The following is a 26586-nucleotide window of genomic DNA, read 5'->3' as shown; positions in this document are numbered from 1 at the left end:
TTTTTATTTATTTATTTTTTTATTATCCTTGAGATGCAAAGCCTGTCAGTACAAACATGAATCAGGACAGGGAAAGCAGACACGGGAGAGAGCTGGTCGGCTGCTTAGTTCCTAAAGTCATCCGATTGGCTGGCGCAGGAGCTCAGAGCTTGGCGTGGTCCTTCAGGATGACCTCCAGCTTCTGACTCAGCTGGATGTTCCCTCTAACCTTCAGCCTGCCAGAGAAGAACGCCTGGGAAAAACATCAAAGACACACTTGAGTAATCTTCTCCAGGAAAGCGCAAAGTCTCCTCTGATTTCTAACCGTTTGGCTATTAGTTGTTTTCAAGTACAGAAAAGGAGTAAAATGGGGCCAATTGTGGCTAACACTTCAAATAAATGAAAAAAGCAACAAGCTGGGCAAAAGTGAAAATGTGACCATTGGTGTTCTGGCAGCAGAGCAATAATATAATAATGACACACTAACAGTCATAATCATAACGTTGAGACGCTGAGAGTCTCTTTATTGGCTCAGCTGAACTAGTGATGATAAAATAAGTCATGGGTTGGTGGGTTTGACGACCCAGTATGACACCTAGCAGTGTCCTTTTTAACTCTACTGACTAATCTTCCTCCAGCTGCTCCTTTCATCGTTGGAGATGCTGGAAAAGCCCCTGCCTGAGGGATCTTCAGCACGGTAGCCTGCTGGCACTCTTTAAAGCCTGTGCACACAATGGCCTCAGATCAATATCAAGCACTTCAGAAAGCATCTAAATTATGTACAGTGATGGCCACTGAGATGCTACAGAAATAACAAGTAGAGTCGATTGATTAGCCGCGCTGAGTGCTTTCTGAACCCCATTTGATAGATCACTGCCTTCCATTTTTCTTCTGACGTGATGAGATCGAGGGAGAAGTTATTGCCGTTTGAAGAGCTCTTCAGAGGCACTTTCATTCGCTTTAATTAAAAGTGATTGTTTTAACATTTGAAAAAGAAATACATTTTTGAAGCAGTTTTGATGAATTGTAGCTAACATGTTCCGTTTGTAAGTGCAAAAAGCTTTAAAAATAACACATGGCTGTAAATCAGGAGGTACTGTGACACTGTTTTAGTTTAAATTTGGCTTTCAGGAGAATGAATATGCAAAGCACAGCATGTAAATAACCCTTTTGTTAAGGGATTAGGATAAGGGATAAGGGAGTAGGCCCTACTTTAACATATTTTTGGGTTGAAACGACTGGTGTGTGCAGACATATTTTTGAGATTGTTCCAGTTGATGGCCGGCAGCCGAGGCCTGGTGGTGAACGAGCTATAATGGCTATAATATAATCCTTCCAAATCAAATTATGTCCACTAGAAAGTGGACACTGCAGGCTCAGATTGTTATTCAAAGTTTCTGACAGCTTTCCACAAAGGATCCCGAGAGACCTTTAAGATCCTTGTTTAACCAGCATATTGCTCAGATCAAAGCCACCAAGCTCCTTTGACAAAAATAGTAGTTTTACACAGGAGTTGCTGTTCTACCACCGCCTCCATCAGTTAGTTTGTTTGTGTTATTGTGTTATTTTGGTGTTTTAAAGGGTTTGTCCAGAGCTGCTGTTTCACACACAATAAGACGAACAAACTAACCTATTGACGCAGCAGTAGGCCAGTCACTCGTGTTCTGTGAGGTAAAATTACTGTTTTTCTCAATGGAGTCTGGTGGGTTTGAATTGAATATGTAAAAATAGGGCCCCAAGTTAAAAAATACCAGTTATTTTTTAAAACAGAGATTCATTGTGGCTGAAAAGGTCTGGCTACTTGTGCGTTACCTTTTGAGGGTTAAGCTGACCCTGCACCACCTGCACAAAGTCTTCGTCTGACAATGTGAAGGTCACATCCACCTTCCCGCTGTAGGGGCCTTTATGCACAGAGCCGCTGCCGTTCTTCAGATCGATGGCTGGAGGAAGGGAAGGGCAGAGACAGAGAAAGGAATAAATCATAAACCCTTGACGAGTATTTCCCTGGGTAAGCTGGCTTTGTCTGCTTTCACAATTCACCTGTATTTTGTATTTCGTGTTCGTTCAGATATAAACACACCCTTTGTCCGAGATTTAATGGTTTGTTAGACAGAATCTTTGTACAATTAACCTTCCAGCTTAGCAATCAATTATCTTCATTTTTTAGTGTGTTTTGTTGTGTGAAATTTTATGCTGCAAGAATTTTCTGTTGTGGGACAAACGTAGACTTATTAGTGTGTTTAATGTGTTTGTGTAACATCAGTGCACTTACTCCACTGTGCAGGGCTCTTGCCATCTTTGGTGACCTCCCAGCCGAACACAGCGTTCACCCTCTTCACCATCTCTGGGCCCATGTCTTTGATACGACGGCTGATCTCTGCAAACACCAACTCACTCTGAAGGCCTCCTCCCTACACAAAAGGTAGAAATAACAGAGATACTAGTCTTCAGATATTTGGAGGTCTATTCATTTTGGGTAAGTTATCTACAAAACTGCCAAAAGCCAAAACTACAAAAACTGTTTGAACTGAACATTTACAGACTCACGTACTTGTGCGAGATCTTCCGGAGAAGCCTCCGATCCACCATGTAAATCCACGTAGGCTCCAGCCAGCACAACAGCGTCCGTCTCCTTCACCTGGATGAGAGAGAGGAGCGCTAATCAGAACGATACATGAAGAACTTCCCCAAAAGAACAGAGCAGCACTAAAATGACGAGTCAGACTCGTGTATCCACAAATCTACGCTGATGCTAAATACTGACTTTGCACTGGATGTAGATTCTGTTGCCTTCCTTCCACATCTCAGTCTGAAGAGACTGACCCGGCATCACCGGCTTCACAAAGCGAACCTGAGAAGGAGACAGTGGATTAAGAGTGGGTGGTGGAGATGATGGATCTGTAATTAAATGGATTTAATAACACTTAACTTGACACGTGCCAAATCATTTATCAAGCATATAAGTGTAACAGATTTCAGTGATTGTAAAAATAAGATCTTGAAAGTGTAGACGTCAATGGGCCTCGTGCAAGCACATTTTTGTATTCTTATTCATTTTTACTTATTTCTGTATTCTTATCCTTATTAACTGCATAATTTTGTTGTAAATTTCTTGTTTTAATCAGAAGAATTCCACGTTTATGTTCATCGATGCCCCCTAACTGCTTTTATTGGGCCACCTGCTCCGCTCCATTAGTGGGTTAGTTTCATCCACAAAAATGTTACCCAGGAGTAAAAAGAAGAACTTCACACTGCAGAGAGTCTTACTTTTAGAAATCTGCAAATGAAAACTAAACAAATTCATGAGTCTCTGCATTATGTTGCATTAGGGGAGCCAGATCGATAAGAAGCGACCGATGATGCGTCATCAGAGCAGAGCTGTGACAGAAATAAGGGAATGGACTGATGCGACGTTTAAAAACGTCATGTTAAAGCCAATCAGTCCGTGACTAAAACGAGAGGCGGACAAGGGGACGTAACAGTCACGGAAATGGATGAGAGACTATTGTACAGTAGATGATGTTACACAGTTGGGTGCACCAGACGATATTAAAGCAACCCTTAAGCGGCACATATATTTCCATGCTGATTGTTAAATTTATAGAGAAAAAAAAATGTAATTTAACCCCTCAATCGACAAGCCATTATGATGGTAACCTAACCAGAATATTAACGTTGCACGTCTATTTTTGTTCCGTCTTAAATCATAACTAACTGAAAATTGATGGCGACAGATTCTCTTAAAATACTCCAACGTGCCACTGAAGAACAAGCCTGATCATACGAGTGGTTCTTGCATGAGACCCAGTGACTCATAAACGGTACGACGGCTCAAATCACAGGTAATGTTCACCTTGATGGCCTTGAATCTGGACGGGTCGTTGTTGGCAAACTGCTTCAGGACGTGTCTCGCAGCGAAGCCAAATGAGCACAAGCCATGCAGGATGGGAGCCTTGAAGCCTGGCCAAAGAGCATTTTAAAGTACAGCACGTTTGAATTTCGAGTTCAAAAGCATAAATGACACCCGTCAAACCGTAATAGATGCACGGACTCTCACCTCCCATGGCAGCAAAGCTGGGGTCTATATGAAGAGGGTTCCAGTCTCCACTCAGACGGTACAAGGCCGCCTGTAACCGCAGGGGAGACGGATATTGTTTAGATCTATATCTAATTCATAAACCCCTGAACTTTTCATACACAAATGTGGGATGAAATTAAATTATCATGAAGGCAATAGAAGAGATACCTAAAATAAGAACGTCTTTGAAGTCATATAGTTGCAGTCATTAAAATTGCTCAAGGGATTTAGGTTGTTTTTTTTTTATTATTCCCCTTTCTCTTTTATTTTCTGCTGCATCATACAGTCAGTGTTCTTTTTTAAACCTGTAGGAAAAACCTTGTTTAACACTTTTGCTACATCTTCACATTTTGTCTAAAACACTGTTTCAGAGGCACTAAACAGTCTGTCCTATTTTCACCCACATATTATCAATGCCACTGATTTCTTCTGCAGCTAAACCCACACAGACGCACTCACTTGGTCTCTTGTGGTGGAATCAATCACCACGGCATCTGGTGCCCGTTTAGGTGGCGGCAGAGGAGGCTGAGGGAAATAAAACACAAATAAAACAAATCAAATACGAGGCAGTGTTAACTCCCCATGTCGTACTTTGTCCACTTTGGTGAAGTAACTCAAATGTGGGATACGTACTTTGGCTTTTTCAGAGGTTCTCTTCCCTCCAAAACCTCCAGCTCCGACCACAAACACTGAAAACTGGTTGTAGCACACCAGCTTATCGCCACTGTAGGTGTTGACTGTAAAACAGCACAAATGTGACTATCGACCTATGTTCATGGTGACACAGTCACACAGTGATAAGATATGCATACAGATAAGGCATACAAAATGCTACTGAAGTACAGACGTGTGACCAGACAAAAAAAACACCTAAACATAAAATAATGCAGCACAATGGCCTGTGTCACAGCAGTACGTGTAACAAACACACTGTAGAAAACACCTACCTGAGCTACAGGTCCTCATTACAGCACATTTATAGTAAAATTAGAGCATGAGGCACAGCCACATGGAAGCTGACTGTGAAGAGACACTTAGCAGCTGTCAGCGAGAATTAAATCCAGACTGCTGTCAACGTACTGGCTGGTTAATTTCATCAGCTCAATTCAAAATATAACTAGAAGTGAAGACGTACAACGCTGCTTCAGCAGGATGCTGCTGTGACGTGCCGTCTTACCCAGAAACAACTTTAGGAGAGCAGCAGCTGACTGGTGAAGAGTGCACAAAGAAATAACAGAGCTTCCCCTCAGGGAATCCTCAGGGAACCTCAGGTCTCATGTTATTTGTTTTAAATCCGATTAATTATAGATCAGAGTGGTTCAAATATCATCCATCTCTATGGAATTGTGAAACCAAAATAAGAGCCGTTCTCGGTCCATTATTTCAATCCCTGTGGACACAGACTGTAAATTAACTTTCATTAATTCAGCCTGAGAAGCAACTTTCAGGAAAAGACACATTAAAGTGTTGAAAACAAATGAATATGGCATAAATACGCTATATGATAAAAGTTGTGCACCCTGAAGGAGAAAAGAAAACTCACCATCCAACAGGATGACGGCTCCAGATCCCTTGTCCAGCACATCGGCTATTGTGGCCTCAGAGGTAAGTTTACCTGAAAAGGTATTTTAGCCATTTACATTCTATTTTTAATAACGAGTCATAATTTAAACCTGCACACACCTGATATTAATAAACTGGTTCTGTACTCCACACTTAGTGCTGTTTTGAAGGCATTTCTGCGACCAAACATCTGATAATTCGGCTTCTCCAATGTGAAGATGTGCCATTTTTTCTCAGTTACCCGAATACTTTTGGGTCGCTCAGACAAAAACAAAAAAAGTTATTTGGAGACAACACCATATAATATGAGAATTAAGACACTTGTGTTTTTACTATTTGCTAGTGTTTTAATCATTTATTTGAAAAATGTATTTGCAGATTTATCTATCATAAAAAAAAAAAAAATCTTATCATGGTTTAAAAAAGGTAAACACGGCCCAAATGAAAGCTCCTGGACTTGGAGGCATCATAAAAGTAGGATTGAACTCAGTTTCAAGTACAAATTACATATTAAACTCAGACTGCACCCTGGTCTATGACATTATATACAGTAACATGAATCCAGCTAAAATGGCTCTGCAAGGCTCTAAAATAGCATTTACTGCACTTGTAGTGAATTATCTACAGTAGTAACATTAAGTACTTCTACACAACAAAATTGTATGTATTTTAGCAGCAGAGAAGGAAGTACCTGAGGTTGGCAAAGGCTGGTAAAGCTCCAGATACTGCTCTCCATGCAATACCTGGCACAAAACATTAGAACATTAGCTGTGATATATAATCGTACCAAAGTCTTGAAGCCACATTAGCATGAGTAATGTGTTTATTACCATTGCTTTTATATCCATATGGATACAAATATGTATATGCACACCCAACAATGTCACACATTTACATTTACACACAAAACGGGCATTGTAGTCGTCACATGTATGTTTTCTAACCTGGGTAAAATCAATGTTGAGTCCAGGGACTGAGCTCAGCCCGCCCTCCATCATGGCTGCCTGGGAGAGAATGACCCCAAAGGTGGGGAGGCAGCTAAAGTCTTGATGGCCTTCATACAGGAACCTATATGAAAGAAGTGTTAGTGTCACTGAACTGTGGACAAAAAAAAAAACATTTCTATGAAAGGTGGCTGCACAGACTCGTGTTTGTAAGCCTGGACAGGTTTCAGAGTTGTTTTCTCCATGCAGGTAAAAACACTGTGATCAGCATTTCTTTCAGTTCAATTTCACACAGGTTGACTTTTCAGACCCCTTTGGGCAGTTACAGTCATTAGCACAAACACACACACACACATACACACACACACCTGAGATGGTCTGGGTCCTTGGTGGACATGCCGACTCCCAGTGCATAAAGGATACACTGGGTGTGGTTGAAGCTGAACGTGGTTGGTGGTAGTTTTTGTCCTACTGCTTCAGTCTGAAAGGAGAGAGGAGGATTTTATTGGTGACTTCGTCAGTTTTTCCAAATATTGAGGACAGAAAATGATAAGTTATCCTGCAATTTAGAAAATTAAAAAATAGAGAAAATTAATATTTAATTTTAAGGGTTTGCAGAAAAGTAATAATGTTCACATCATGGTAGATTAGCTCCACAGCTCAACCCCAGAATACAAATGTTTTATTAAAACACTGCACATACAGTAGTGCTGTTTAACCATGATGGCAGCTTCGCTGTAGGGACGACAATGTTAGCTGATCCACACTGAAATATTAAGCAACTATCAAATGTGCCCAGTGATCAAATATCTGCTAAACAATTAACATTCCCATCGGCCTCAGCTGTACTTAAGTGCTAATTGGTAAATGTTAGCCCGTTGAGATGCTAACATGCCACCTTGTTAACGTCAGTATGTTAGCATTGTCACTGTGAGGACGTCAGCATGCAAAGAGTATCATTTAGTTCAAAGCGTCGCAGTGCCTAAATACAATTGAGGCATTATGATAAGGTGGGAGCTGTTAGGGGATGTAAAAAAGAGTAAAGCCAGTAAAAGAACAAATAACATGATATTTTTAAAACAATTCAGCTTTTAGAGTAATTTACAATTCAATATATTGTGAGGTTCATATAAAAGAATAATATAGAATACAAAAACATAAGGAAAGTAAAATAATCAAACACAGGTAGGAGAGACGATACAATCTAAATAGCAGCAAAAAGCCTGTTTGATTGGATCTGCGATCATCATCATCTCAGAGAGTTAAGAGGAATCGGCAGTTCAGAAACAATCTCCTTGGCTGGACCAGGCAGAGATTTGCAGAGTGATCAGCTCAATTTTAAAATGGATCCTGAACTGGACTGATGGCCAAAGGCCAGAAATGGAGCGATGTTCGATTTGAGTTTGCACTTCTGGTAAGGAGCAGCCACAAAATGAGGTGAAACTCCTGAACAGAACATTGCAGTGATCAAGTGTTGATGGCACAAGGTCACGAATGCCTTTTAAAGCTAAGGAGGGTGAAGCCCTTAGTTGTACTGTAAATGTTTTAAAACCCTCATCAATCCCAGCCTGAGATCCTCTGGCAGAGATTTCTGCTTATTCTGCAAACTGAGAAACGTGCCCCAATTACACTCATAAAATAAAAACCATCTTTTTAATTCTTAACGCTCATTTCTAAAATTTATATACTATGCATGTTCATCTGTCTTTGAAATCTCATTTCTTTCTGTCCGTTTTAGTATTACATATGTGTTTCCTATGGGATGTCTTGAAGCAAAATGTAGACAGTAAGGTAATAACTCAGATGCTCTGTAAAAAGCTGTTTACAGTAGCTTGAAAATAGCAGAAACAGCCAAACAAATGTTGCAGAATGTGAAACTCCCAGAAAAATGACAGTCTCCTGGAAGGTACAGCCCTGTCTTTGTGCTATGATTGTTTATTATTGTATTGATAGTAGTAGTGGTATTAATAGGTATATTAGAAACATGACATGACAAAACAAGTAAACCTCCACATTTAACTGGTTCCTTTATGTAATATAGGATCATTAAATCAGAACAATGATCCATAAAGAGACATTTCTGGCCCTCATATCTGACTGTGACGCACATAATAAACATACATTTGTGACAGCATTACAGTCAGAGTAGGTCTGCAGTTACCCATTTTTCATGTGAACAATCATTGTGCTGAGCCTTTTGTTCAAAACAATATTGAGTGACAGTATGGTGTGATTCACACTCTGAGAAATGCCATCCCTCCGCTGGTCAAAAAAAATCACTATAAAGCTTGGACTATTTCTTAATTAAAACGGCAGGTGTGGGAAATGTTCTGTACATCTCAGTACTGGGGTCTTATCATACGCTCTCACACACACACACACAGATTAAAGCTACAGCTAAGGAGCTACAATAAAAAGCAGCAGTGGAACATGCAGGTGTAAGACAAGTTGGTAAAATCCCTTTATTACTATCAAAACTAAGCTTGTAGCAAAAGAGATTTATTAAGAGAATTGTTTTTTAGGGCATCCTGGTGTTGACCATGTAATCACAACATCCAAGGATCAAGTATGCCTGGGACATCATCCACCACACATCTTCCCTCTTTTCCTAATGAGAGGCAAAACATCCCAAAAATGTAAATGTATTTAAAAGAAAGTTGTTTTCTTTCCTTCTTCTGCTATTCAGTTTTGTACAGTAACAAGTTACTTGAAATTATTGCTGCAACTATAGATTATTTTAATTCTAGATTATCCTGCCAATTATTTTCATTGCAGAAGTGGTGAAAAATGTCGATCACCCATCTTTCCATTGTTTGTTTTGTGTAAGAAAAAACAGTGTAAAACGCAATGATATTCATTTTTTTATTACATAAGACAGAAGAGGGAAAGCAGCAGATCCGCACAATTCAGAGACTAGAGCTACTGAATGTTGGATATTTTTTTCCAAAAAGTTACCAATTAATTTTCTGTCAATTGAGGGAGCAATTAACTGACACTACTTGCTTCATGCTTTCTTTTTGTACTTTGTACTTTTTTTTTACATTTCATTAAGTCTATCAGGTTTAGTCAGGCAGTCTCATTGAGATTAAGATCTCTTTCACAAGAGACACCTGGAAACAAGCAACATTTACAAAAACACGCAGGAAAAAACAAAGCAAAAACACACAACAGAATTTTACACAATGAAAAAAAACAACAAGAAATAAAGAGTGGTTACCTGAAGCAGTTACAAGAATCGACAAAGACATTTGATAATAAAGGTTTGAAATTCTCTAATGGTGATGAGTGACTCCAGTTTGAGGGCAGATTGTAGCTCATTCCTTTTAAAAGATGACGTAATACCTGAACCCAGTCCTGCCGTTAGTTAGTGCGGGTGTGAGGGATCTGTAACGTTAGGTAGGCAGTGGATCGAGTACTGAAGTAGGTGGATTTAAATGAGAGAAGAGATGTGAGGTTGTAAGTGTTACTTGTGTTACCAGAGGTTGTCCTGCTGTATTTTTGATATTTGAGATGAAGCAAAGTCTTGTAATCTCATGTGTAAAGTGGTTTACTAATCCACTAACACAACAACTTGGACTTGCATAAACTTTCCATCAAGAGAACACAACTGCATGACAGCAAAAGCACATGTGAATGCAGAGCAGTGCTGACCTAAAGAGCCAATGTGATGCTCTGGATATTTTACTTCAGAAAGTGTAACACACAAGAGCATTTAAGGTTATTAGACGTGTGTGAGAGGCGCACGACAAGAAATAAATACAAGCACAGCAGAGGCACAGTGGGGAATAATTTCAGCAACACGTGTAACACACCATGACAAGGACAAAGACACAAATGCAACTAACACACCATGCATGTGTAACACTACACAAATATTTAAAAAAAATAAATACACACACACACACACACACACACACACACTCAGTGCAGAGCTGAGGCAGCTGAGGACACAATGGTGATGTTTGTCTTGAGGCTACATTGTGACTCTGCTCCAGATCTCCAGTCCAGACAGCATTGCACGCACTCCCCAACACACACACACCCCTCTGCCAGAGACACAGTGGAGAGGACACCGATACCCAAGACACAGTGTGCATCATTTAACATTTTAGGTAATGAATCACGATATAATTGAAGCAGTCTAGTGAGTACTACTAATGTCTCATAGGATGGAAAAGAAGAGATTTCATTTCAGTCATATAGCTTTTTAAAAAAGTTCATATCTGGTTACTTCTATATGTGGACTCAAAGACTAAAGTACAAAATAGTCACCGATATGAAAGTTATGTTCCACATGGAATATTTCTGAAGTTCTGATGTATAAAGAAGAAAAATTAAAGATAGACAGTTGGTAATTGTATTGTTCACATTTTAACACGTTTTTTTTTTTTTGTCTTAATTCTTTAGTGCTTCACAACACCTTGTTGGTGTTATGTGCTATTTTAAGTTTCTTTTATTTTATTTCATGCTGTATTTTTTGTTCCTGCATGATTCCATGTTAGATCTAATTTACATCTCCAGTTCTGTTTTCCATTTTGTTTTGCGATTATTACAGGTGATTATTATTGTGTTATGAGAATCCTGTTGTTATGGCGGACTACAACCCAGCCAAATCAACAGTCCAGGATATGAAATATTTAAGATTATATTAGCAAAATATTGCCAAACGCACATATTCAGTCTTTCTGGGCATTATTTTGATATCTCAGCTCTGAGTAATATTTTTTATGCAATTCTTGCCTGATACTGATAAGCTAACAGACACATGTTACACCAGTCTACTCACTGCAGTAAATCAAGCATTTGTCATGATTAAGTTTTAATTCATTAATCATGCCTAATCAGCTGTTTGTTTTGCAATATGGACAAAATTCAGATTAACAGTGACTAAATAGAGGAGAAATTCAGACACAGTAAGTAAAAAGTGCAGTCATCCGTTTGAGTAATATCATAGAGACAGATTAATCTGTTTGTTACAACTAGCTTGACAGAAAATAGTGGCTGTTTCTGTGGATAATTATTTCATGTGATACACTTAAACTCATGGCTCAATGTTTTATTTATGCAGCTCAGCCATGTGTGAGCTGTAACCAGTTCCATTTCTGTGATTCAATGATAGGGAACGCAGTGAAGTCGAGGCAGATCCGCGGATCCGCCGCTGAATTCATTCTGCTCTGATGTCTTTTGTACACTGCATTTTAAAAAGCTAATGCGAGTTGGCACATGTCTGATGCGTCACCATTTTATATTTACGGGAGACATCAAAATACTTATGTATGTTGTAGGACCTTTGCTGAGAAGGTTATGAATGTTCCTGACTACATAGAGAGCGGTGGTATTAAAGAGTCATGAGTTGCCATGTTTCAAAACAGGCTGAGGATTTACAGCTCCACACTTTCAGAAGTCATCATCAACCAACCGTTAAAGTCCCGACTACAGTCTCAGTAGGAGGAATGACAGGGAGCTCACCACTGATTGGTGGTGAAATAAGGTTAAAAACTGCAGAGGGCAGGAAATTATGAAGGAATAAAGACAAAAGGGGGTAGGAGTACAGTTAAGACACAGTGAGAATAACACAGTAGGGGTAAGAAGGGCCAGGTGTAGGCAAAATTATACCCAGATTACAGTTATGTTTAACTAAGATTTCATTGCACATCCCAGTGTGATACACATGTGCAGGTCATGCCAAAGTATGAAAGCATGACAGAAAACCAGCAGGGATGATATGGCTTAGAATTATTTATTTCTTGTGATTTTTTCAGTACTTCACAGCAGTACATACGAATAATCCCCATTGAGATAAGTAATGGATGGATAAAAAAGTGAATAATTCATTCAAGTTCATTATACAAGTACACACATAGAAGTTGCCCATTATGATCCGATGAGCTTCCTTGCTACTGTGGCCAGCAGTAGTGACCGTGTTTGTGTTGCGACTGACTGAAACTCCATAAAAATGATAAAAACAGCCTCCTCCACACACGATCCACTGTTGCAACAAACCCAGTTTTAGTTTATAGGTACGTAACGTCTCCCAGCAGCCCTCAACATGATAGAAACACTTTTTCTAGCAAACATTACTGCATACAGCAGACAAGAGAAACTACTCAAGACTTTTGAAAATCACTTGTAAGATTATTATTATTTATTTATTTTTTTTTAAAGGACTGTTCAATCCTTTTTTAACCCTTGCTGAGACCTGCAAATACACTGCACATTACTGGCGATGAAAAAAAAAAAAAAGCAATAGCCAACTCTACTCACAGGATTGATCCCCGAAGTCAAGGCTGCAGAGGGTGCAGCTGCGGTTGGATTCGCATCGACTTCTCCCTCTGACTCCACTCGAGACAGCACGCTCACCATTGACTGTAGAGACTCTGCACAAAAGGTGAGAAAAGATAGATGAGCGGACACCGAAATACAGGGAGATGAGGCGAAAACAATTCATCATCAGTCCCTCAACGTTACACCTTAGGAATGTGAATGTCTGATGCCACAGACCACACAGAAAGACGAGCAACACAGAGAAATAGCTTTTAACTCTGTAAAACAAGCTCATTGACAATCCTCCCATCAGCTGACTTTACCTCAGCAACAATTCTTCATACGTGGTTTAAGTAATCCAGGCTAACACTGTGTTAGACAGCTAAAATGATATACGTTCTCATCCAGCTAACTTTGTTCCTCAACAGCGGTTGGAGGGTGTATTTATCAGGTTATCTTAGACAACGGTACATTCTCATTTTCAAAGGCCAGCATGAGTGGAGAGTTGAAATGATGAGCTTTCATTATTTTTACTGTGGTTACTGGTTGCTTAATCTAACGCTGAGGAAACTACTTTCATTTAAGGAAGGAAGTCAGACATGTTCTTTTATTGCAGAGTTTGATGAGAAGAGCAACAGCACTCGTTGATACGAAGCTACCACCAGAAAACAACTAGCTCAATCCATCTACTAGCACCTCCAAATCTCACTAATTTACATGTTTGGTTAATAAGTACAAAAGCAGTGTAGCACTGTATGTTGGGTTATGTGCAGCCGATTTCTTGTTTTTACACTTTGAGTTTTGTACAGAGGATTTCTGTTAGCCAGCTGCTGGTGTTTACTTTATTAGAAGTGTACAGACATGAGACTGGTATCAATCAAACTTTCGGCAAAAAATTGAGAAGCATAATTCCCAAAATGTCAAACTTTTCCATTAAACATATAGCTGTATCCGTATCTTTACTATCAAGATTAAATTGACAATAATAAATAATATCTGGGGCAGCATGGTGGTGCTGTGGTTAGCACTGTTGCTTCACAGCAAGAAGGTCCCGGGTTCGAATCCCGGTTTGAACCCGGGGTGTTTCTGTGTGGAGTTTGCATGTTCTCCCCATGCTAGCGTGGCTTCTCTCCGGGTACTCCGGCTTCCTCCCACAATCCAAAGACATGCACATTAGGTTAATTGGTAACTGTAAATTGCCCGTAGGTGTGAGTGTGAGAGTGAAAGGTTGTCTGTCTGTCTCTGTCTCTATATGTGGCTCTGCGATTGGCTGGCGACCAGTCCAGGGTGTACCCCGCCTCTCGCCCGAAGTCAGCTGGGATAGGCTCCAGCTCCCCCTGCGACCCTGACGGATAAGCGGTATAGAAAATGGATGGATGGATGGAAATAATATCTGAATAAATAATAAATAAAAACACAACAAGACCCCTTGATGATATATCAATGATGAGGATACTTTCATCTAAAATCATGATTATATCAACACTTCTCTACTGGTGCCTCTGATGGAAAGTTTAGGGTCCCTCATATCTGACAATCTGTTCATGTATGGGTTTCATCTTGGAAAGTCGTCACCAGGATAACCATCATTAGATCTGCGCTTTTGTAGTAAAGCTTAAGGATTTTTTTTTCTCTGAGAGCTGCAGGAAAATTCTCATCTCTGTTCAAGTTGAGAATAAACACGACCAGTTCTCTGTTCTAACATCAGTTGTTTACATACTTAAGACTTTAAGTCAACACTGTGTCCAGTTTGCATCCAGGTAATAAGAGCTATGAATTTTTTTGCAGATGCAGCCGAAACAAACAAAAGGAAGACAGCTGATGCAACCGAAGAACAGAAACACAGCAAGACTGAGGAGACCGCAGCTACTAATTACTGTGCCATCACTCAGTAGCAGGCAGTTACGGAAAAGAGGCAGCAACAAGTCTCTGTAATAAGCTACAAATGAGGAGGCACTACAAAGTCATGCTAATGAGGCCAGCTAGCGCCCTGTGGGACTGCCACCCTTGTTCAGTTAATGTTAACACGGCTGCCCTTTCTTCAAATGTACATCTGAGAGCGTGGAGAGGGATTTAAAAGGCGGAGAGAAATAATAATGAATTTTGCCACCCTCTTGTTTACATGAGACCTTTAGGGAACATCGTGTTCACCTTCACTTCTTTGCTCCTCCTCATTCGCTTGATCTCTAACACCATCCTGTCCTTGTTCTGTGTTACCAAACTCTCTGCAAGGAGCTGAATATGGCTCATTTGGCCAAGAACTGAGTTCATACTGTTACAGAAGGTTCCCACTCTCACAAAAGCTGAGTAAGACAGTGTGACTATTTGACAGCTACAGTGACTGTGTGATTTCTCCCCATTCTTAATTCAACTCTTCACTGAAGTAATGTGTTTGAGATTTGATTATGTCTTCTGCTCCACTCCATACAGGCCAATCACACATTTAACTGTAAATATATCCCAAATGAGTATTACCCCCAACTGTTTGCTTTTTCCTTCTCATATCATGTCACACACTGTCACACTAAAATAGCCGTCGATATAGTCATAGTTAAGATCAGAATCTTCCTTTACAGTTCATTTCATTTATAAAGCCAATTTTCTAGATTTCTATTTGGTAGAACAGCATTACCCTGGAAATTGGTATGAATCATTCGAGTACTGAAAATGTTGTATTTGTAACATTAAAGTCTAGACCAAACAGCTTGTCCTGCTCCTTCAATAAAAGCTTAACATTAGAAAACAGTTTTTGAATGTACTTTATGCCAATTATTAACTACTGTCTGCATTTCCTCAGCAGGGGTTTCTGCAGGGTTCACCAACTTTACTGCCTACAGCAGGCAGGAGGTTTTTTTGCTGATTTAACTTTTGAATACTTTTTGAGACCTTCTTTGAGGGAACTGATTTTGTTGCTTTTTAAGACTTTTCAAGACCTGCAGATACCCCGTGAGTCAATCTGACTCAACAAAGAATGAGTCGAACAAGTGTGGAAGCAGACCAGCTGGTTATGAGGAGGGGGATAGAACTCAGATTTGGACTCAAACAGTCCTCACATTTACCAATTCAAATAAATATTTGTGTGAAACGGACGTAACATCTCAACTACAAGCAGGAGTTGTGGGGATGCTGGTTTGAAAAGAAATTAGAGAAATATACTGTATGTGTCTAATGTAAGCATGTGCATGTTAATGCACATGCAAGTGTGTGTGCATGTCCAGTATGTAAACTTTGTACACACATGGACCAATACATGTATTGTTGTGTTTTTTGTATGAGTCTATTCAACCCAATGCACTACTGACCTTGTACAGTAGTGGGCTTGGTGGCGTCTGTAAAATCACAGATTCTGTCCCACTGGTCCCTGACGGCCTCAGGAGTCGTGGGTTGGTTCTTCCGTCTCACAGTGCAGCCCTGAGAGCGCTCCCAGCGCACTGCACACATGGACACACACAAACAAAGAGGTCATTGCATAATGAAAGTCGCATGTATATAGTAGTGGTGAACCAGGGGCTGATGAATATCATAGATGCATACAGACATATCCTCGGGAAAAATACACCATACTCACATTTACCAATCCAGCCTGCACCGACCTGAAAGGAGATGAAACATGAGTAAATGAGCAAACACAGATGTTAAAAAATATCGTGTCTTCATGGAAACTGAATATGTCGATGGTGCATTAGTGTTCTCAATGACAAAAGAAATAAAAATAGATACAAAGCTACAGACACTGATTGTCCTATTGAAAAGAAAAAGAACATGTTTTTTTTTTCTCTGTGTACCTCAAACAGTCCTCCAGTTTCTTGGCATTGTTCGTGACAGAGCCAGAGGACCAAGGGAGCAACATACTCGGGCTTCAGAGACGCCACAAGATCTAAATAAAACAAAACATATACAAGTATAGCGGAATAGAGTACTGTTCTGAACAGCAAAGGAGTGCTTCTGCTTCAGTGCCTCTGTTTGGAAGTTCGCATATCATTGAAATGATGTCTTTGTTAATGTGCTCAATGTTCTCAAGTGGATGGTCTGAGTGATTAGACAAGCCTCAAGCAATTCTCCTCTTGCTACAGAGCTAATAGACATGAATTACAAGTTTGCTAACCATTTTCTAAAGGAATTGGAGGGGAAAAATATCCCTAATTTTGTATATATCTAACTAGTAACAGTATACAATATGTGTATGGATGGATGAACATGCTCTGAAATATTGTTAGTAATTTATCAAAAGCCAGGCAAAAATATTTGTTACATCACAGTCCTACCATTACACAGTAGGAATTGTTTACTACATAGTAACCTGTACTTTATCAATATAATCCTTTTCTTGGCAAATAACACAAATCATGCACCGATACTGGCAAGTGAAGCAGAAAAAAGAGAACACAGGTGCAGGTCAAGATCTGAGTATTTTTGGATATTATATATACAAATTTGTAAAAACTGAAAACAACGTGCTTTATGTTCCAACGTTATGGTCCAACATGTTGGAATAAAGTCTGGCAAATATGGCAGTGACTTTTAATTCCCTCTATGAAATGTGAGGGAAAAAAAGATTTAACACCTGAAAATATCTGTACCCTTCAATCACCAAAACATGGTGGCAAAAGAACAGACATTGTGTTTCACTGTACTAGGCAATGTTTAGCAAGATGAGTTGTGCTATTTTTATTTATTTATTTTTTTTAAGAATAGCCTGAGTCAGTAAAAGCCAACATATGGAACCACGTCATTTACAAAGGGAAGGCCATCCTGTGACAACTGGCACACGCTGTGTGACAGATGCTACTGTAGACCAGCACGGCAGGGCAACAAAGCCATTCCTTTAGTCTGTTGCTTCATGCTCTTGTCAACAGGGCTGCAGTCACAGAAATGATACATGAGACATTTAAAGATACTTTGTGGGTTTGAAAATCATTCTGGAAAACACATACTAAAAATGATTGCCTTTTTAAATTGTAAGCAGACATGACAAGTTTTTTTTCATTTTGACAGTTGACATATACATACGGTGTCACATATTTATCAGCTGCTCTGAGCTATATTTCATTATGTTTGCTGTAGGGATCTTAAGAAATATTTTAACATGAAAAATGTAAATGCTTCATTAGCATACTCACTCACAGCTTTGTGAATATTTGGAAACCCAGTTAACACCTACAGTAAAATAAGGACACCAGACCCTCCTGTTTAATCGAGGGCTGAACATTAAAACTTTTAAAAGCTCTTACAGGGTGCATGATTTCATCATGACTGTTGGAACAGCAAAAAAAGAAAGAAACACAGCTCTTGAATATTAGATGACAAATTTGCATGTCAAACGGGAGTGCTGTTGCCTCAAATTTTCTAAATCAACATTACTTGAGAAATACATTATGTAGCTGCTCTACAAAAAAGCTGTGGATAAAATCAATTTGCCCCTTTTGGCCTGTCCAAAAAAAAATACACAGTGTGTGTGCACACACTGTCACACACGCTGTGTATTATCCAGACCAACTGCATGCAATTATGTTGAATTAAGTATGGATGTTGTGTAATCTCGGCTTACCTGGGGGCATGACGGTCTCTGTTAGGCGTGACCCTGCAACAGGAGCAATAGTGTTGCAGTGGATGTTGTACTTGCGTCCCTCGATGGCCAAAGTGTTTGCCAGGCCCAGCATGCCCAGCTTGGCAGCGCTGTAGTTGGCCTGGCCAAAGTTACCGTAGATGCCTGCGGCTGAAGCCGTCATGATGATTCTGGCCAGAGACAACCAGAGGCAGCGAGTCACGCACCAGTATGGAGTAATGGGAGACAGACGACGACAACAACCAACCCCCCCACTCCCTGTCTCACTCACTATATATATATATACATGTGTGTGTGTGTGTGTGTGTGTGTGTGTGTGTGTATATATGTATATATATATATATGTGTGTGTGTGTGTGTATATATATATATATATATATATACACACATACATACAGACATCTAGTCATGTGATGCAGGCCCATTCTCTCACTCACTCACAGACACACACAATCCCACATAAACACACATCCAACACCACACTGGTTTATCACAGATACAGAACTGCACCCAGTAAATTTTCTTTTAGCATTTCGCATGAACAACTGTGAGCACAGGTTATATTCAGGAATAAATGCATATATGCAGACACACAGTCTTGCACTTAAAATGTTGCTAGTAATCTAACGCAGAGAGTTAACTTCATTCAAGCAAAAGTAATGAGGTTAAGCACCAACGCTACGTTAACTGCAGGAGACATCTGAAACGTGCCATTTGACTGGCCATCAGATATCACAGCACACTTGTACTGTAGACCACAATGCAACCACCAGAGCATGATAGAATCTCTTTCAAATCAATAACTCGTATGTGTTAAAGTCTGTGATTCAATTACTGAGGGAATCTTTCCGACTGTCAAGTGACTGTCAAAAAACCCTGTTTTCACAGTGTCATGTGATTGCATTGTTGCTATGTAGAAGAGCCAACACACAAACTGTATTTTATGCATTAGAGACCTCACACAGTGTATAATTATTATCTGTGTGTTGCTCCATGCTTTCACACAGTTTTTTTCACAACCTTGGCTTCTGTGCCCACCCTGTCTGTCTTGTCACGAGTTGTGCCATGAACTTTTCTACTTTTCATTTTTTTCTGTTACGGTTTCACTTTTAAATACACCATCAATTTTTGCTTAGGGTGACTGCACACAAAGATTGAATTTTAAAACTTGCTCATAAGCAACGAACAGAACTGTATTCGTGTGGTAGGGGTGCTAATGGCCAACCTCTCTAGACGTCAGGAAAGCCAAGGATCTGAATCCTCACCTCCCCAACATAATTTGTTTTTTTAAACCTACGCTGCTCTAATTCAGACAGAAGTCTTGAATTTCCGGATTGGTTACTGTGATGTGGCTAATCTGAGGTTATCTGCCACATGAAAGGGACATTCTGATGACTGGAACATAGGCAAAAAGAATTATGTCTAGATTAAATGTCATTTAAACTGTTCCTCTGCACCAAAGCATACAGGTGTGAAATTCTTAGGACATATGAAAGAATATATAGATAATTCTGAACTGATCATGTTTATTCTGCTGGTCTGATATGAAATTAGAGAATATTTTTTACATCAAAGCCTAAATATAAAAGCTGCATTTTTTACAACTGTATTCCACTTTGCTCTTAAGATCAAGTAGACTAAACTCAAGGAGTGAAACCTTCTGCAAAATGCTGCTTAAATGCTATTTAAGAACACCTGAATGAGAACACTTTGTATGTACTTGTGAAGGGCATCTGTCAGATGAACTAACACGGGCACAAAGCTAGTTGCGTGACCTTCTTCTGCATTATTCAATTCAAAACATGCAAACTTCAGTAGGCTTTTTTTGCCACGTACATTTCATCAATTCAAGTCACCATCTTCCACATACGACTGATTTCACCTTTAAAAATTATGCATTCATCCTCACTGCTTCAACTTAATATGAATCATCCATCTCTGATGAGTGCCAAAACACCTTCAACTCCACGTCAGACCAGTAGATATTTGACTCATGTATGCTGTATTAAGATGAGCCATCTTTGCTGCTTCTTGTGAAGTCATCGATTTAAATAGTACTCAAATTGTTCAGAGATTAATTTACAGTGCTGCATAACCAAATTAACTAATTTTCTTCTTTCTTTGGTGATTTACATATTCATTTCAAATTTTGCCGTCTTGGGCTTTTATAAGTATGCAGATTTCCACTGTACACCATGAAACCAATGAAGCTAGACACATTAAGGGGTATCAAGTGACTAAAGTCAGAGTGTGAGTTTAATAATGTGATGGCAGACGTGCTTTATATACTCATTACCTCAAGTGCATATCCTCAAGAGTCAACTTAAAGTGGGGCACATAAAAAACACTTTGTACACTTTTGGTATTTTAGCTGAGATCTTAAATCGGGCTTTTCAATACAGCATTTTATGCCATACTGATACCTTCTTCATTACAGTCCAGCAATGGTCTGTCTGCTGAGGATACTGTACCTTTGTTGGATCTAAAAAAAAAAAACAAAACAAAACAAAACAAACCCTCCCCACGTAAGGAGGATGGCAGTTTTTATCCACCTCAATAGCTGTTAGTAGCTAGGCTGCTCACCTGCCAAACTTTTGGCTTTTCATGTGGTTCCAGGCAGCTCGAGTTACCAAAAAGGAGCCCCTCAAGTGAACTCTTTGAATCAGGTCTGAAATGGAGAGGAATGACACAGAATTGTACATTACAGCATTGTGGATCACATCCAGTTTAGATTTTTAATCTCCCACCCAGATGAAATCTGTTTTTACAGACATACAGTACATGGTGAACAAACCCAAGCAAAAATGTATCCTTCTACTTAGATGGCATGGTTCAATTATTTAGGGAGCCAAACAAATGGAGATAATGTGATGAGATGTCCCCATAAAGAGTAGGTGTAAATGAAAAAATAAATCAAGTAATTGAATTACCCCAGTCCAAATCACTCGTCCTGGGAAATGATCGATCACGAAGTATCCTAGACAGAGGAAAGCAGGAGTGTGATTTATTCTTTTCAGTATTTGTGACAAAACTTAAGGTTCTCTTAAACATGATTATAGTAGCCCATACTATTAATATTCCAACTGTAAACAAATAATCACTCTAGAACCAGATGCTGTGATCAGGCCAAGCAAAAAGTGTGCTAAATACGATAAAATGACTTACCCGGCATTGTTTACAACAACATCTAGAAGAGAAGAAATTTTACCAGATTTAGTTCAATAATTAGTTTTAACAACACAACTAACCATTGACATAATTTAATGATGCAATACTGATATCAACTCTGATGTCTACAGTAATGCCACACAAAGACTCACCTATTCTTCCAAATGCATCCAGGGCTGTTTGGATCAATTTTTCTCCATCTTCTACAGATTCTGTGAACATGACAGAAATCATCATAGAAATTATTCAATGCTTTTGCAAGAAGAGAGGCATATGAGTAAGTTTTATAAAGAAGATGAAGTAGATAGTTTCACTCACATGCTCAGTATGATGAGTAATGATATGTGATATATTTTCAAAGTTACATTGTTATTGATTGCTAATCATCATAGTGTGCTAGAAACGGGACAGAAAGTGTGCCAAATGCTCTAATAAATGATAATTCTATGAATTTCTTTATTTTCCAAAATCTCCCATGTTCAAAAATACCAATGAAACACATTGCTCAAAGTCTTGTTTTGTTTTTCCCAACAAAAATGAGATGAACATAGATTAGAGGGAGAATAAATTTGTCCTCAATACTTGCTAACAGCTTCATCAGTGAGCTACTGAGACTGACAGAAATCAAAAGTGTTTTTGTGTCTATCATTATATAAGCTAAACACTACAAGGTAAGCAAGAGAGAAAAAAAACCAAATGGAGATAATGACATGTAAGAAAAGACAAGACTTGAGACAAGAAGACTAGTCCAAACTTCTCACCATAATTTGCCACGGCCTTGCCTCCCTTCGCTCTTATCTCCTCCACCACCTTATCAGCTGCTGCAGAACTCTTTCCACCCCCTTTTGTGTCTGCCCCAAGGTCATTCACTTTATTGCAACAAGAAGAAAAAGATTAGTAATAATGGGGTGAGTTCTGCAATTCTCCACCACTGATTAGGTTAGGAGAAGAGTGTAGCTAAGCTGATTCCTTGTCAGAGTTCAAGGGCAAGTTCAGAGCAGGCAGCACGGGAAGAAATTACTTTGGGGAGGGCAAATGTATTTGCCAACATCTGCAATTACGTAGTCAAATAAGTAACTGTGGCGGTCAATGCACATTTTCTTTATGGCATGCCTCATTTAGAGGTGTAATGCAGCGAATCAATTTTTCTCTCCCGATTCCGATACCTCAGCTCGATATCTCTGCTACTACAGAGTACCAATTTGATAGCAATCACTGCATGCCAATTTACTGGAATATTTGTAAGTGAACATGAGACACGGGATTGCTGTGCTGTGTGTCTGCTGCACACTGTGACTGAAGGAATTTAACTGACAGCAGAAAGTGTTTCATGCACGTGTTCATAATGACATAATTTACATCAAAATGCCGCATTAACTGTGGATCAGACATGTCAAGACTGATAAACCGATCCTCTTAATAAGGTCAGTATCTGCACCAATACCAATCAGGTGTATTTTAATCGTTGCATCCCTACTTAAATCAAAATCGGGACACCTCTAAAGCCACAGTCATCTCTCGCAGTGAGACATGCAGATGGAAAGAGTGCAGGTTTTTTTCTCATGTTCTCATGTAACATAAATGAAGATCACTGCAGCCGCTTTTCTCCATACATTGTCGGCAGCAAGTTACATAGGAACCTATGGTAAAAACATTTGAATGAGATTGCTAAAAACTGAAACTGGTGTACAGTCCATAACAGCTCAGGGAAATCATCTGAAATCCTGCTGGGCCAAATGTCAACATGCACACTGACATGACTGTCAACAAGTTCTTTATTTGTCATGTCCACAACAGTTGCAGTCGTTGGAAATCTAATTTTTAATCCTCAGGCTCCCTTTAGCGATGCTCATACCATATGTATAACAAGAAAATCACACAACACAAAAGTAAAAAAGAGAATATAAAACATGAGACAAAATAGCGCAAATATTAGAATATTACATATATAATAATGTAGTACTTAAAATCAATGAATTGCATAGTTACTGCTGTGATGGTTAACAGCTTGTAAACATGTGGTAAATTAATATCCGTGTACCGCGATGTGTTCAGGTATAAACAGGCAGTAATACATATATACACTCAGTTGCCAGTTTATTAGGTACACCTAGCAACAGGCCTGCAAGAAATCCTCCCGTCATGAACATTATAATGTTCAAATCTTGTTGAAATTGTTTTAGAGGAGGTGCACATTCACCTGTACGATCATTTTGAAGGAGGTAGTTTGTGATGCTATTGAACTGTGTGGCATTTTATAGCGAGGTGTTTCTGTTACTTCGCAGCCTCATTAACATAAATGGGATGGGAAAAACATTAGAAATACTTGAACAGCACCACAAACTACAATCTACACCTCTCTGAAACGGTTTCAACAAAAACTGAACATGAAGGTAGGAGTTATTACTGGATGGTGTATATGAACATGTGCAGTAAGAAAATTAGCATAAGGGTAAAATATCTCTCCATAGCAAAGAAGAAATAACATCAATTGAGATTATGATTGTTCACTTTCAGCAGGCCTGGTTGTATACCCACTACACCTGTTCTAAAAAAAAAGGCTTAAGGGCTTAAAATGAAGTTCCTTTATTTACCTATAACAGAGGCGCCTCTTTCAGCAAAAGCCAGTGCATATTGTTTGCCAAGGCCTGCGGAGAGAAAGACTTGTGAGAAAAATGCTTAAACATACTTACATATAGAGAATAAAAACACCACCATCGGCAACCACTGCCCCGATGTTGTTGCATGCGCCCTTTCACACACTTGCAGTCATGAGGATATGAACTATTACGGTACATGCACTTTGCTCCCTGTGATCCTCAACTGAAAAGACTGATAAAAAAAAAAGTCTAGAACTGGTCAGATCAAGGCAGTGCATGATTTATAGTGATACCAACAAAAGTGCATTAGCTTTAAACTAGCCTTAAACATTTGGCTCACATACTTATTACATCTAACTACACCAGCATGTTAGCATTCGCAGCTAACGTTACAAACCTTGAATCTAGCAATTAGCAGCAATAACAGACAAGCTAACGTTCACTAGTGTTTAGCACGGTGGTTTTACCTCCTCCGGCCCCGGTGACAAGCACCACTCTTCCCTCGAAAGACAAAGACATTCCTGTGAGATGTTACTCTCTGTTTCTTAACACTACCAACACAGCAGCTACTAAACCGACACCGACTTTCAGTGACAGCGGAGTGAACTTCTTCAGTGACGTCTCACTTCCGCATTTACGTCGGGGGGGCAGGCTCAGCAGCGACCAATCAGAGCCCAGGATTTTATTAACCATGTTTTCATCACTGTTGGTATTTAGTCACATTGATCTTGTGTTTTAGTGCTTTAAAAATTCTGTTTATTCGTGTTAATCCGTCATTTGCTTTATGTGCCTTCTCTGTTAATAAATTCTGTACATTTTAATTTCATGACTTGGGGATTTTTTACCTAATTACAGCACAAAATTATGAAATAATGACATAAATGGTGATGGAGACCATGATGATGATTATGGAGGTGACAGTGATGGTGATGATGATGGCAGGTGTAGTTATCACTCTGCCTCTAAAAAATATATACACTAATTAATGTCAATCTTACTACGATATCATAGTCAGTTTGTAATTGAAAATGTCCAAACTGTGTAAAAACTGCAGAAAATGAATCAACAAAATGAAGTTGGCAAAACAGCATTCTCGAGTTAACTTGATTAAGAATATTTGTACTTAATCTATGTGATTTTATCTCTCCTGTTGCTTGTAGAAGATGGCACATAAGCATCATTTGAATTAGATAAGTTCGTCATTAATCTCCAAAGGCCAAACTCAAGTGATTGTTGGAGGTTTCGTTCAAAGTATCACAGCCATGTTGAAATGATCTGCCAGTATGATACCAACTGTTCCAGAGGAATAACCTTTTGATATAATAAAATGATACTAGCATGTTGTTGCACGTTGATTTATCATAGCAGAACGAGCACAGATTTATCTAATGACATGACCAAAAGCCCATAGGAGAGTTTATAAAGGGCCCCCTGTACATAATGTGGCCTCAAGTCGAGACACTTTCAAGACTGGGCTCCTCCTCAGGCCCTTGGCATCGGTTATCAGAAAGTGTCAACCAGTTGAGAATGAAATGTACTTTCTTTTCTACAGGTTGTGGTACATTCTTTCTAAGGCTGTTCAAGTTCAAAGCTCTCCTGAAAACATCTGGCAAAAGTCTCAGCCGCTTCAACATGACAGATAAATGTAGATGTCAGTACATGCTGACAGACAAAATGTTTGTCTGCACTCAGTTAATTTAATTTTTAATATATGTGATGTTTGATTTGGTTGTAGTACCATATGCTCCCTCTTTTCAGGCTTGTGTATGTATTACTCCCATGTTATCAATTTTACTCTGCTGTTTCAAACTCTCTTTTGTTTTGATTTTATTCAGTAGTTTGTTGTACTATTGTTGATGTGTATTTTTCCATTTATATTCAAATCACTTTGTAGCATTTGTTTGTGTATGAAGTGTATTAGTATTTCACACGTGTTACGACTGGGCAGTGCTTTGATAAATGACACTTATTTTGAAAGTACTGATTCATTCTTCCTCGGGTTAATATTGTACTCAGTTGGAAAGTTCTTGTTATTACAGACAGGTTCTCCAGGTTCTTGTTATTGACATGTTTTTGTTTGAGAAAGCCAAAGTAAACTCACCAAGCATCATTATTTGGATTGTTGGAGGAGCAGCCGTAACCAGTAACATTCATAAATACACGCTAGTGGGAGACGTACTCAGATGCTTTATTTAAGTAAAAGTAATAGTACCACAGTGGGAAAATACTCCATTAGATGTAAAAGTCCAGCATTAAAAACCTTGCTGTGTAGGTATTATCAGCTAAATCAAGTTTCTCTCTCAGTCTTTCCATATCATACCTGATATTTCTTGGTTAAAATGACTGCTGCATTAATGTGTTTGTTGCATTTTACTGCTGCAGCTGTTTAAGGCACTGCTACTGCAAACCACTTTGTATACAGCT

At 39.1% G+C, this 26586-nt stretch overlaps 1 protein-coding gene across 1 annotated transcript; it reads right to left on the bottom strand.

Annotated features, from left to right (window-relative positions):
• On the bottom strand, positions 1-24775 carry hsd17b4 (hydroxysteroid (17-beta) dehydrogenase 4). The gene is made up of 25 exons (XM_070833759.1): positions 24630-24775; positions 24157-24210; positions 22324-22431; positions 21715-21774; positions 21560-21581; positions 21325-21371; positions 20978-21062; positions 18377-18564; positions 16614-16705; positions 16397-16421; positions 16131-16259; positions 12829-12941; positions 6933-7045; positions 6565-6688; positions 6312-6363; positions 5601-5672; positions 4691-4794; positions 4517-4582; positions 4037-4106; positions 3833-3939; positions 2744-2830; positions 2531-2617; positions 2252-2390; positions 1792-1919; positions 1-232 (listed from the first exon to the last, which is right to left on the bottom strand). Exons 1-25 carry the CDS (start codon positions 24679-24681, stop codon positions 143-145), a joined length of 2214 nt encoding a protein of 737 aa, XP_070689860.1. The 5' UTR covers positions 24682-24775; the 3' UTR covers positions 1-142.
• Between the last annotated feature and the right edge of the window lie 1811 nt (positions 24776-26586).

The sequence above is a fragment of the Pempheris klunzingeri genome, chromosome 7, assembly GCF_042242105.1.
Source record: "Pempheris klunzingeri isolate RE-2024b chromosome 7, fPemKlu1.hap1, whole genome shotgun sequence".
NCBI classification, from domain to species: domain Eukaryota; kingdom Metazoa; phylum Chordata; class Actinopteri; order Acropomatiformes; family Pempheridae; genus Pempheris; species Pempheris klunzingeri.
The sequence above is the reverse complement of the archived record's forward strand: the minus strand, read 5'-3'. Positions and strand labels throughout refer to the sequence as shown.